Source organism: Thunnus maccoyii, chromosome 15 (genome assembly GCF_910596095.1).
Source record: "Thunnus maccoyii chromosome 15, fThuMac1.1, whole genome shotgun sequence".
Taxonomy (NCBI): Eukaryota; Metazoa; Chordata; class Actinopteri; order Scombriformes; family Scombridae; genus Thunnus; species Thunnus maccoyii.
In genome coordinates this window covers 29,243,648-29,255,501 of record NC_056547.1, presented here as the reverse complement: position 1 = coordinate 29,255,501, position 11,854 = coordinate 29,243,648, and the positions used below count along the sequence as shown (strand labels likewise).

The window sequence follows — 11,854 nt, the reverse complement described above, 5'->3', positions numbered from 1 at the left end:
GAAACTTCAAACTAAACTATATAATCAAATCCAAATATGTGGGAAGATTATTGGCCAACCTGTGGCACACTCCTTTCAAATAGATCATAACACAAGCGTGCTTAGACTTGTTAACAGTATCTCTTCTGACTCCTCGCATGTTTTAAATGGAAAGTACCAACTTCTGGCCTCTAACAGGCGATTTAGAGTCCCGCAATTTAAATACAACAAGCTGAAGAATTCTTTCATACATCAGGCTATGCTGCTGCTAATCCAACATCAGTGTGCTGCTAACTGAGATCTGAATCCAGAGGATATAATATATGTGTGATAGTCATGACTGTTTTATGTGTTTTGTATGTGTATGAAAAGTGTCATATGTGTAACTTTATGTTTAATCTGTGTGTGTGAATCTCTTGAATGGAACTGCCTAAGGATGCAAAATGAATTTCAGTGTAAACTGACCATAAAACATGTATTAATGAATGAAAATCTGACAAAGAGCAATGGAAATGATGATGTACATGATGCATGTGACTTGAACATCAGTGAAGCTTCTGTGTGGAGTGATGAGGAGACTGTAACGTTCCTCAAATTAATACATGAAACAAACAGAAATGTCATATTTCCATCATATTCTCCACGTTTTTCCATCATTTGAGCTTTGACTGCAGATCTTTTAATGATGTCATCTCATTGGGGCATATAGATTTTGTGGCTGCTCTTTAGGTGATAAACAGCTGAATAGCATTTCCTCCTTCTTTACTAAAGGCCCACACAGATGTTTTGTGCTGGTAAAATGGGAGAAAAGTGGTACAATTGTGCATGTTTGAGCTCATACAATATGTTTAAGGCGTTCCTATTTAGAGGCACCTGATTTATCAGTACAGACTGACCGATGCAGCATGAAACTACATCTGAAATGTGATATGTGAGCACTGTTTTATAAGGATACAGCATAGAGCATGTAACAGAGAGAAACAGTGAGAAAGATGCGTTACAAAGTGACTGTGGCGGAGCTCTGTGCTCAGCAACACAACACGATTAAAGAGCAGGAATGCAGCAGTCTCTTATTTTTCACACAACTTTACTTTCTGCTTCCCTGAGGTCCCTCCTGCATATTTTCCCTGACTTTTAAAGGCTCCAGTTATAGTTATTATGTAGACTAGACCGTTGTATTATCTGTTTACAAAAAACAGTCTTGTGAAAGGAGTTTTAAAGTTTTACCAAAAATCTTCCCCTGATTTCTCATAACTCATTCAATCACTGATGTTTTTGTTGAGCTCAGAGGCTCAGGACATTTTAATATTTCCTCTCATACAGCGTTCCTCATGTGGGATGATGCTTGCAGTTCCAAAAGTGTCTTTTCTTCAACCAGTATTCCCAGTTAAGCGGCAGAAAACTACAGTTCAGCAGAAGTCTTAGTAAATATCCCTGGTTATCTGGATGAAGCCAACTGCTAATATCCTGCTAATAGTAGTGGATGGAAACGCATAGATTCTCATTCTGGAAATTTGGTTTGGCTAATCATGCAAGCCTTGAACCTGTGTTTAGACCTTGATGATGAGAATCAAAACACTAACACTTCAATTTATAAGAACTGTAATTCCCTGATCACTTTCCAGGGGCATTACTGGATTGAGCTATTTAATCTAGTATTAATTATAAGGAAAACAGTTGTGAGACAGTTCTTTTCGGTAGAGTTTTGTCAGTTGAGTTGACCCCAGTATTTCTGAAATCCTGGCTAAGGAGTTGCTGTCGAATGGATGACCGACCAACTTCGATTGCAATGACAGTTGAAAAAGACGATACAGTTCAGAGAAGAGTGCCCCTCTCCTCTCGGTGTTTCAGGGTTGGTTCAGGTCTGGATTGGGGGGCGGGGTCACAGTGGCAGACAGCCAGGCTCTTCTCAGGAAACCGAAGCGGGTAGGGAGTGGTTCCTCTTCCCTTATCACCACATCCTGTCCTCGCTGTGACGACCCCACCGTTTACACCCTTCACAGCTCACGCTGACGGGGGACCAGATTAGCAGTTCACACAGTCATCAATCAGTTTGAACAAACCCCCCCCCCCCCTCCTCCCTCCACCCCATGCTGAATACGCACTCCTCAGATGGATGGGTGTACTTTCAAAGTCCATTTCCTCAGCTGTAAGAAAACAAAGGGATCAAAGACAGGATAGCTGAATATGACTGAAATACACAAGCACACTGGCACACACGTCAGTGGAGAGACTGCAAGATACTGTTGCTTTACTTCTTACATCTTTGATCCTTTACTGTGCCTGAACTTCAGGAGCAGGGTAACAGCTGCTGTAAAATAAAAAGTTTAGGAGTCCAGATCTGCTCCACACTCCTTATTAAAGCATTTAATGACCACATACTTTGTTTTACTCTCTACAAAAGCTCTAATGTTAGAGCTGAAACAGCAGAGGACTGACAGGCCCGGGACACAGGGGGTGTTCAAACATAATGGGTTTCTTAAGGTTGGCACTAATACTGAATGTTGTGGATTAAAGCTCTGCTTTTTGTAGATACATGTCAGATTTTAGACATTCTATCTGTTCCTTCCTTCGATTTATCATTTATCTCGGGCCAGATTCCATACATTTAAATGCTACAATGGACCGGTTCCTCGTCTACTTTGACACTGCTAGTATTTATTGGCAGCCTGTAAAGTGACTCATACTGTATGTGCCTCTTGTGTTTGCTCTCAAAACAGCCTGCATGTGTAACAAATTGTAGATGTCAACCTGAGCCACAAACACAGCTAATCACCATCTGCCATTGGTCTAAACAAGGAAACACAGTGAGGTGAGCTGGATTTCCCCCATCACTGTTTTGTGGGAAACGTCCCAAGATAAAAATGCAGCATTTTGAAGTGAGTGGAAAGATATGATCTGTGTGTTAGGAGCAGGGGTCTCAAACTTGAATAACCCCGGGGGCCACTGGCCAGGTTATTCTCTCCAAAGGGGGGCAATTAATTTCAGTCATGCACACTCCAAAGCTACCTGTCATTCTACTGTTTAAGACTGCCTTCGTCTTGCAGATGAGACAGGAAGAGGTCACATTTAACTCCATGTAAAAATAGTGAATTCATTGTCCACTTCTCTTGAAACTGTGCTCCAGGTGAACTTTTCTTTTTAGGTTTAGAAAAAGACATTTTTTGATGAGCGAGTGCTGTTGGTCTTATCTGAAGAGTCAGGATCAGCTTGTTAAATATATTTCTTATGCTCCAATTTTGAAGCTTTGTTGAGGAAATTAAATGATTTAACTAATATAAAAGTCTGGAGAAAACTCTAAATTAAAAAAAAAAAGTCAAATTAATTTGCAGGCTACATCAAGCAATGGATTCTAAACATGTGGGGGGCCACATGACATTGTCTCACAAGCCAAACTGAATTTGAGACCCCCTGGTTTAGATCAAAGTCACATCAGCAGATATCTAATTCTTGTCAGATTTGTCTTGACACATGAATGTGACCCAAAGCAAATCTGAAACGGGAATATTTTTTTCACATGAGAAGAAAAATCTGACTCAACTCACTTTTACTTAAAAAATATCAATAGACACATGTTTTATTCCTTCATTCTGACCATTAGTGTCTTGTGTCTCAGCTGCTCCCACACTAATCCACTGATAATTAGAGTCCAGGATCAAAGTGAGGAGTGCCGGCCAGGACTCTGCTGTTCCAGGAAGTCAGGCAGGCTGATATGGATGTTTGGGAACAAGTGACCCCTGAAGCCCCTCTGTCACTGTGCTAAAGTGTGTTGGTTATCCTCCAACCAAGGGCCATGGGAAGAGGGAGAGGCTTAACCTGGCATGCCACCCAGCCTTGCGTGAGCTTTGTGTAATGGAAAATATACAGGGGCACTGGGCAGGCAGCCATATTGCTGCAGATGCAGGGAGGACAACAGTGTTCACAGTCAGTCCCTAATGAGGCTTTTTTACTTTTATATGCATCATTTTACTGTTTCTGATACATGCAGAAAGCATGGTGATGAGAAATATATGAATACACTGATAAAATGTTTTCTTCCACTGCTCCAACAACTCCAACAGTAAGCTTATTAAAGAACTGAATAAATAACTAACCATTTTAAATTCTTTTTGAGGTTGCTGGACTCAGCTGAGCATGCTGGGAAGCCAGTCTGCCTACATATTTCATTATCTCTGAAACAATTACAATATGTGCCAGTTTCATCTCCATTATCTTTGGCTGGATGACCAGGAGGTAAAGTGTGTGTGTGTGTGTGCGTGTGTGTGTGTGCACCACATGATTTCAGCCCCAGAAACCCCAAACACAGTGTGAAGAAACGAGTCCATAACAGTTCATGTGCTTCTCCCCCCGCCCCTCGTCACCCTCCATAATCTTCTCCCTCCATGTGTTTGTGCTTGGTATTGTTCTCTGAGCACACCCAGTCTGAGCCAAAACACCCCCCCCCCCCCCTCACCCAACCCCCCACTCCTCTCATGGCCACCAAAACTAACAGTCTACCACAACACAAATGTATGAGAGAGCTACTGAGAAACTGTTTGGAATTTACAACAAACTCCATTTATGTGATATCTGTGAATCATGTGTGAATCACCTTTATAAATGTGCTTTTAAGAGTCAAAGTTAAACCAAAACCTCATCCAAAATCACATTAATATTTGTAATAATGCAAATAACTACAAATTGTCTAGACAGGGACGGCAGTTTTTTAAACACAATGTAATCGAGTTCAATCAGGAGAGACTTGAAAGATTTGTTATAGTGCGCACAACAGGAAAAGCTGAAAAGATATGTGAGGTTGACGTCATGATTTTATAGTGGCAGTCACGCCATGAGCCGTACTGGAACTATCAGAGGAGAGAAGAAGATCTGGAGTGGAAGAGGATCACTGATGAGCTCAACACTGACACTGACAGCTGACAGCAGCAGAGAAAAGAACAGCTTTTAAGTTTGACAGTAATGAGATGATTTGCTCACAAAGATCGTGGCAAAAATATTGAACTGGACACTCTCAGTCAGCTTATTGATCTGGAAGCATGAGCAAGATAATCTTCCTGAATTAGCTCTCACTTTAAGTTTTATTCTGTTTTTAGTGACCTTTTAAATGGGACATTTTTGTGGTTTTCTGTCATTTATATCCTGTTATGATGTTGGATGTTAAACATGGTCAAAGTTGCAAAACTGCTCCCTGCAAGTCAGGGCTTCTTTCTGACAGTTTTGTCTACCTTGCCAAGAGCTGACATTGGCTCATTGCTGAACTGAGGAGCTGTAGAAAGGGTCAGTATAAGACAAATAAGCCCCAGAATATAACCATAGACCTGTAAATGTGCAGAATATGTGTCCTTTAATGAACAGAATAGTAGAACAGTGCGGCCTCAGCGACATAGACGAGTATAAATTACTTTCCGTCTCTTCACAGCTGCAGTGGTCCTCGTGACGCAAACATCTCTTTTATGACTACATGAGTGTATTTGCCAACATATGTGAACATTTCCATCCATGCAGATATCCGATGCTGGGTGGGTAATAATGGCTTTGGTCACCTTGTGACATTTTGGACAACTTTTTGTCATCATTTGGGCGTTTTTTCCTGAAGTACAGGATGTACCTGGAAAAACACCATCCGCTCATGCAGCATACACATTCAAGCTCTAGAAAAACTAAGTAAGTGGCCATTGAGTTAGAAGTTTTTTTCAAGGTCAGGAATGAAATGACCTATGGGAAAACTGGGTTTGGAGGGTAAAGGTGCACTTACTAGCTTTTCAGAGCTTTCAATCACATGTCATGGTCTTTTTCAGCAAATTCTTACAAGCTGATCATTTGAAGGGGAAACAGCAGAACATTTGGATTTTAGGCAACAGTGTAATGTGTCCCTCTGGATGAACGACTAATATAAATGCAAAGTGTTGCTGTTTAACTATCTTTCATTTGAATATTCATAATGATGCAACATGCTCATGTTTAGAGTACTGAGAGATTCAACTGTTGTACAATGTGGAAGAACATGACTCCATATATCAGCTCCAGTTTGCTGTGCTGTAAAAGCTACTGGTGTCTGAATGTTCCACTTTAGCAGGAAGAGCTTTGTTTTCCTGCGAAAGCTGCCATGACTCACCCTTTTATCACCCCTTGTTGTGAACAGTGCGTCAGTAACACACAAACCAACAACCTGCACCTGATGGACTGTGCTCTGAACTGCTACAATGAGCTACAAACAGACACACAACACTGAGTTTTGTCACTTTTCTTTTGTTGCTTTATTCCAAACACATAAATATGAGCACCCTGCCAAACAGAGTGGAAGAGTGAAACCTGGCAACAGTATCCAACTTCCCATATATATGTACTGTATATATGTAAAACGCTTCTTTGAAGCAATATTTCACTTCTTCCCGTTCCAGAATCATACAGGATTCTGTTAGAGTCCATTTGAAGGTCAGGAAAAGGGCCATTAAAGTGCATTGAGACGTCGGCTCTGCTGAACATGTGAATGTGTCTTCAGATCTAGGTGAAGCTGGCTCTGACACCAGCCTGTCTCTGAGGACAGACTCGACAGGCAACTGAGAAATATTCCTGCTGAGCTAACTGGTCTGTCAATCAACAGGATTACACAAGACACATCTACAGGGAGCTGAGTTGGTGACGATGTCACAGCTTCCCCAATAATTCTCACCTTTTACAGCCACATGCAGATACTACAGCTGCAACTGGTGGCTCTGTTATTGGACTGTTATCAAAATAATCAGTTTTGTGATTAGCTGATAATATTTTTTTAGGATGTATATATTTTCTCCCCAGTTACCCCAGTATGATTAGTTATATCTTTAAGAATTTAACCACAGCTAGGTAGCCAAACACAGAACCTTTCATCGCAGTTAATAATGCATTGCATAGACTACACTCCATGAGCACAAGCCAAAACCATGGAACAACTAAAACTACAACTGAAGAAGAATTGAATGGTTGATGAAATAATATACTAGTAAATTAGCTTGATGATAGAGCTGCCGCAGTATAATTTTTTCCTTACCACACAAAATTAAACCTCTGATGTTATAAAATAATTAGCTCCTAAATACCACATTGGCCCGAATATAAGGCAACCCCCTCCTTTTCCAACACCTGTTTTTGGAAAAATACTTTGAATGTAACAACATAGTATAGTTACATACTGACAAACTCTCTTACAAGACTCTTTGAAGTGGTCACAAATTATTTTCCCCGCCAGGTAGCATTTATAAGACTCATCACTTGAGCCACTCATTTAGCAGTGAAGTGGTGATCAGCTTGACTCTGCGGTGGGTATAACATGATAGCGTTACCGTGGTAATGCAATAACCGCGGCAGCTCTTCTTGACGACAACAAACAGACAATAATTGCTAGCTACTGAGCATGATAGCCAAATCACTGTCAACAACAGGGGCAAGTTATGCCAATTTTAGCTAGTAAGCTAACAAATGTATGGAAGAGGGTAGGAATGTTGGGAATGCTGAGGAATGTTAGCTTGCTAGCAGGGGTAGTAAACTAATGTTAACTCACTTAACTAACTTTACAACTACTACATGTCTGTGGAAGAAAATTCACTCCAAGCAGTCCAGCACTAACATTTGTTGACTAGCAAGAAGGATAAATATTCAACAATCATTTTTTGGTATTGACCATGTCTGCAGTATATCAACTATCAAGTACTGAATGTCAAATTTGTTAGCCTGTTAACATATTCCTTGATTTGGTAGTTTATAATAAATAAATCCTAATTTCAAACTTTTTATTTGGACATAGTTTGTGAGAATTTAGTCTTCTTTTGGTAAATTAAAACAGGGTTTTTTTAGGAAGTCATGATTATATTTCTAAAAGTATCAAAAAAGTATCTTTTTGGTATCTGTGCTGAAACCAAGGCATTGTATAACACTGAAAACTGTTCAAGTTCAACTTGCCCTACTAGCAGGCTTATGTTCCTTAACAAATGTTAGCTAGCTAGTTAGCTCGCTAGGTAACAATCAATGGAGGATGGGTTAATTAATCAAAGAAGCAGCTTTTACTTCTAAACCATGACACATACTTTAAAACAAAGTTTTACTTTTCTGTTATTTTAAATGAGTAGTTGTTTTATCATCTGTAAATGGAAGTTACAGTGTGGTGGAGGTAATCTGATATTAACTTTGACAAAGGTCCCAATTCAGTACAGAGGAACTATCAGCCATTCCCTTCACTCAAAACACACCATGTGTCTGCGATGCATTCTGATCTTTTGGGGCTAAAAATTGAAACTGGCTGTTTCCTCCATTTGCCCGTTGATTTAATGTTGGTATGAAGTGGCGGCTCTTGAAAGAAGCCCCTGCCTTTTTTCATTCTGAAGGTCCAACACCAAAACCTGACATTTAGCACTAATGTTTTAGATAGATGAACATTTTCTACTATCAGTGTGATTGTGCTGAGAATATTTTTGGCTGGTCATGTCAGTTGCTTTCCATCACCAACACTGTGGGCATTTTGAGTAGTGTTTATGTGTTTTAGGATCATTGTCATCCTGTACTTAGTGAATCATTAATTTTCATGTAAACTTCTGGACCAAACCCCCTTTGTGCAACATGGTAAAAAATACTATCTGTCATTATACTGACATATACAACTTTGATTGATTGGCTGTAATATGCTGTATGGCCCTGTGTGTAATCTCAACACAAGCTTTGGTAGAATAAAAATATAAAGACTGATTGTTTATGAACAGATTGGCAGCACATATTTGAACAAATAACATAAAAGAGACACTGTCTGTCTTTTACATTTAGAGTTCAGTGTAAACTTCATAGCTTGCTGCTGTATAGCATAATACTGTACTTCCTTTAGAGTGACTTCAGCGTCCCTTGTTGCTGACAGGATATAGGATTGTTAGCATCCAAAATCCACAGGGCAAAATCAATCCCACTGTCCTCTGTGGGAGCCAAACATTGGCTGACCCGAACAAACAGTTCCACTGGATGGATCATACTCAGCCAATCAGACTTCAAAGGGGACGCCGAATGACTGGACAGGGATCGCTGTGTCTCTTTCATAGCAACACAATGACCAGCAGATTGTATGCAGCTCACATTAGTTCTTGTGTAGCTTTAGATCCAGCTCACATTGTATAGTTTCCACTGTTAACATATCATCTCTTCTTCTTCTGTTGCCGGAGCATCTTCCTCCTCTTAATGATCATAGTGTGAAGCTTCTCCAGACCTTCTTGCAGGCCTTCACCAATGATAGCACATGCTGGCTGCAGGTGCCAGGGTGTGGCGGCGCTGAGCTCACCCAGAGCCAGCATGCTCTCCATCTCAGCCAGGCTGAGTGAGTTCCTTAGGTCTTGCTTATTGGCCACCACCAGCACCGGCACGCCCTGGTTCTCTGCCAGCCGTGTGATCTTGTGCAGCTCCGTCTTGGCCTCCTCAATGCGCTCAGCATCCACCGAGTCCACCACGAAGACAATGCCATCTGCGCAGCGAGTATAAGAGCGCCACAGAGGCCGCAGCTTCTCCTGACCACCTACATCCCAGAAGTGGAAGGACGCAGTTCTCCGGTTACCTCCGAGTGACACTTTGATCTTCTCTGTGTTAAAACCCTTTGTTGGGACAGTGTTCACAAACTCATTAAAACGCAGCCGGTACAGTACAGTGGTCTTGCCCGCACAGTCCAGTCCTAGAATGACAATGTGGAGAGCCTGGAAAGACGGGAGGCAGGGGAAGAGAGAGTGGTTGTCTGATAATCCATTCCCCATCTTGGTATATGGAGCAGGAGAAGTCGTCACTAAATATTCACCAGGCTGCTTTTATTCTCCGGGGACTGCAGCAGGAGCCTGGGGGGTCAAGACAGTATGCATAATGAGTCAAAGCACACAAACACCCAGCAAACCATTGATTTACAAAAGACTAAACACCCAACAAGTGAATATATCCCCCTCTCCCTTTGGACTACACATCCTCACATTATGCTGGCAGAGAGGGACGAATGAGAAATAAAACAGCAGGGTGGATAGCAGCCCATTTGCACATGTAGCGCCACAGCATCCTACAGGGATTTGATACGCTAATTTCTATTCAGTGTGTGAATCAGTATACAACAGGATAGAGGCTTTTTGAATTTTACTCAAATCGAAGATTCAAATAATTATCCAGTCTTCCGTGACAGGGACAGAGGTATTCAAACAGCACAGCAGACTGACATGGAGATACAGCTTTAAAAAAAAAAAAAAAAAAGGTGTTGCTCAGCAACATAGCATGACTTCTATCTTATGCTGAAACGGACAAGCGAATGTAAATTTTAAAATGTATAAATTGTAAAATTACACACAAACACATCGTAAACCATAACGTAACACTTGTGACAAATCTGTAGGATGCGTTGATAAATTCGGCATACATTCAGTCCGCCTTGCAGTATTACATTTGAATAAAAATGGACTTTATGACTGGTTTACAGGGACCGCTCCCTCCCTGCCCAATACATTTGGTAGATGGAGAATGTGGAGATATCGTTAACAGGTGAATTTTTACAAAAAAAGTGGACATTTAATTGAAGGTCAGTGCTGTTTAGTGTATAAGATTTAACCCGAATTAAAGAGCGGATCCTAGAGTTCCAGAAAATGTCTTGAATCATATTAAATACGACAGGTAAAGCTAGCTTTACACCTGAAGCGTATCAAAGCCACGTCAATTTGAGAGATTTTAAATGGAGCCTGGCGTTTAGTTCTCTCCGCTCCTATGACAGAGAGAGCCTGAGATGCCAACAAGTGTTGAAAAATAATAAAACTTACATTGGCTTCATTAGGCTACAGCATGCACAATAGTATAAAGAAACGTAACATGAACATTACATTATAACAGAGGACATAGTAACTGTGTGTGTTTCATTGAGGAGAAATTAATTTTACGCTGTCTATAACGTCAAATGTCACTATGACAGCAGCTAACAAGGTGATAGAGCGGAGAGAGAAAACTTACCTGCACAGACAGTGTTAGTCCATTACAAACTGGCCGTGTGACTTGTCCTCTGGCTTCATGCTCTGTTCATATCCTCAGAGCCACTGAGGCGCGTAGCTGAAATGACTCCCTCTTCTTTCCTCGGCGGCGCCAAGTCAGAGTAAATGATACAATTTCCGGTTCTGATTGTCAGAATAAACCTAATTCTGAACTACTAAGCAACTCATTTCATTTCTTTTTTTCTTTTCTTTCTTCATTCATACATAGGCTACAAATTTCATATCAACTTACATTAAACAATCAAATACACTAAGATGAATGAAACAGAAATACAGACAAAATACAGAGATGATTGAACACTATTTTTCAACACACTGTAAACTACATTTTTCATTAAATCTAACGGGGGGGCCAAACTTCATTGAATTCTCTTAAATTAAACACAACTTTTTCAACATTTCAATAAACCATGTTGATTAAAAAGGGGGGATTCCTGTCTTTCCAGCAGAGGAAGTTTTGATAGCTTTGGTAAGGACTGGGCTATAAGTATGAGGCATCTCTCAAAAGGAACTACAAAAGTTACTACAGTTATTGTAGGATCAGGATTCCAGCAATATTTTTCCAAAAGGAAATAAAATGTGTGCATTTCCGAAACACATGAGTAACATTTATTACTATTCATAGTTCATTCAGTGGAGCTTTGCTAGTGTCCAATAGACTCTATGAAACAACTCCTGGTCACACAGGATATTTCCTAAACTCGCTGAAGTTCATTCCAGTATTTAATTATTTCTAATTTCCTATATGGTATAAAAATACCACCTGTTGATGTTGTGGACATTGTGTTTTTTCAAATTTATTTAAAACTTTTATTTTGATGGGATAATGGTCAACATTCCGGTGTCATTGTGTCTAACAT

At 40.4% G+C, this 11,854-nt stretch overlaps 1 protein-coding gene across 1 annotated transcript; it reads right to left on the bottom strand.

The window, feature by feature from the left end:
• Nucleotides 1–8,676: 8,676 nt before the first annotated feature.
• On the bottom strand, nucleotides 8,677–11,076 carry arl4ab (ADP-ribosylation factor-like 4ab). The gene is made up of 2 exons (XM_042436554.1): nucleotides 10,957–11,076; nucleotides 8,677–9,812 (listed from the first exon to the last, which is right to left on the bottom strand). Exon 2 carries the CDS (start codon nucleotides 9,732–9,734, stop codon nucleotides 9,129–9,131), a length of 606 nt encoding a protein of 201 aa, XP_042292488.1. The 5' UTR covers nucleotides 9,735–9,812; nucleotides 10,957–11,076; the 3' UTR covers nucleotides 8,677–9,128.
• Nucleotides 11,077–11,854: the final 778 nt, after the last annotated feature.

Coding starts and splice junctions, on each gene's coding strand:
- arl4ab (XM_042436554.1), bottom strand. CDS start 9,734: ATGGGGAATGGATTATCAGACAACCACTCTCTCTTCCCCTGCCTCCCG.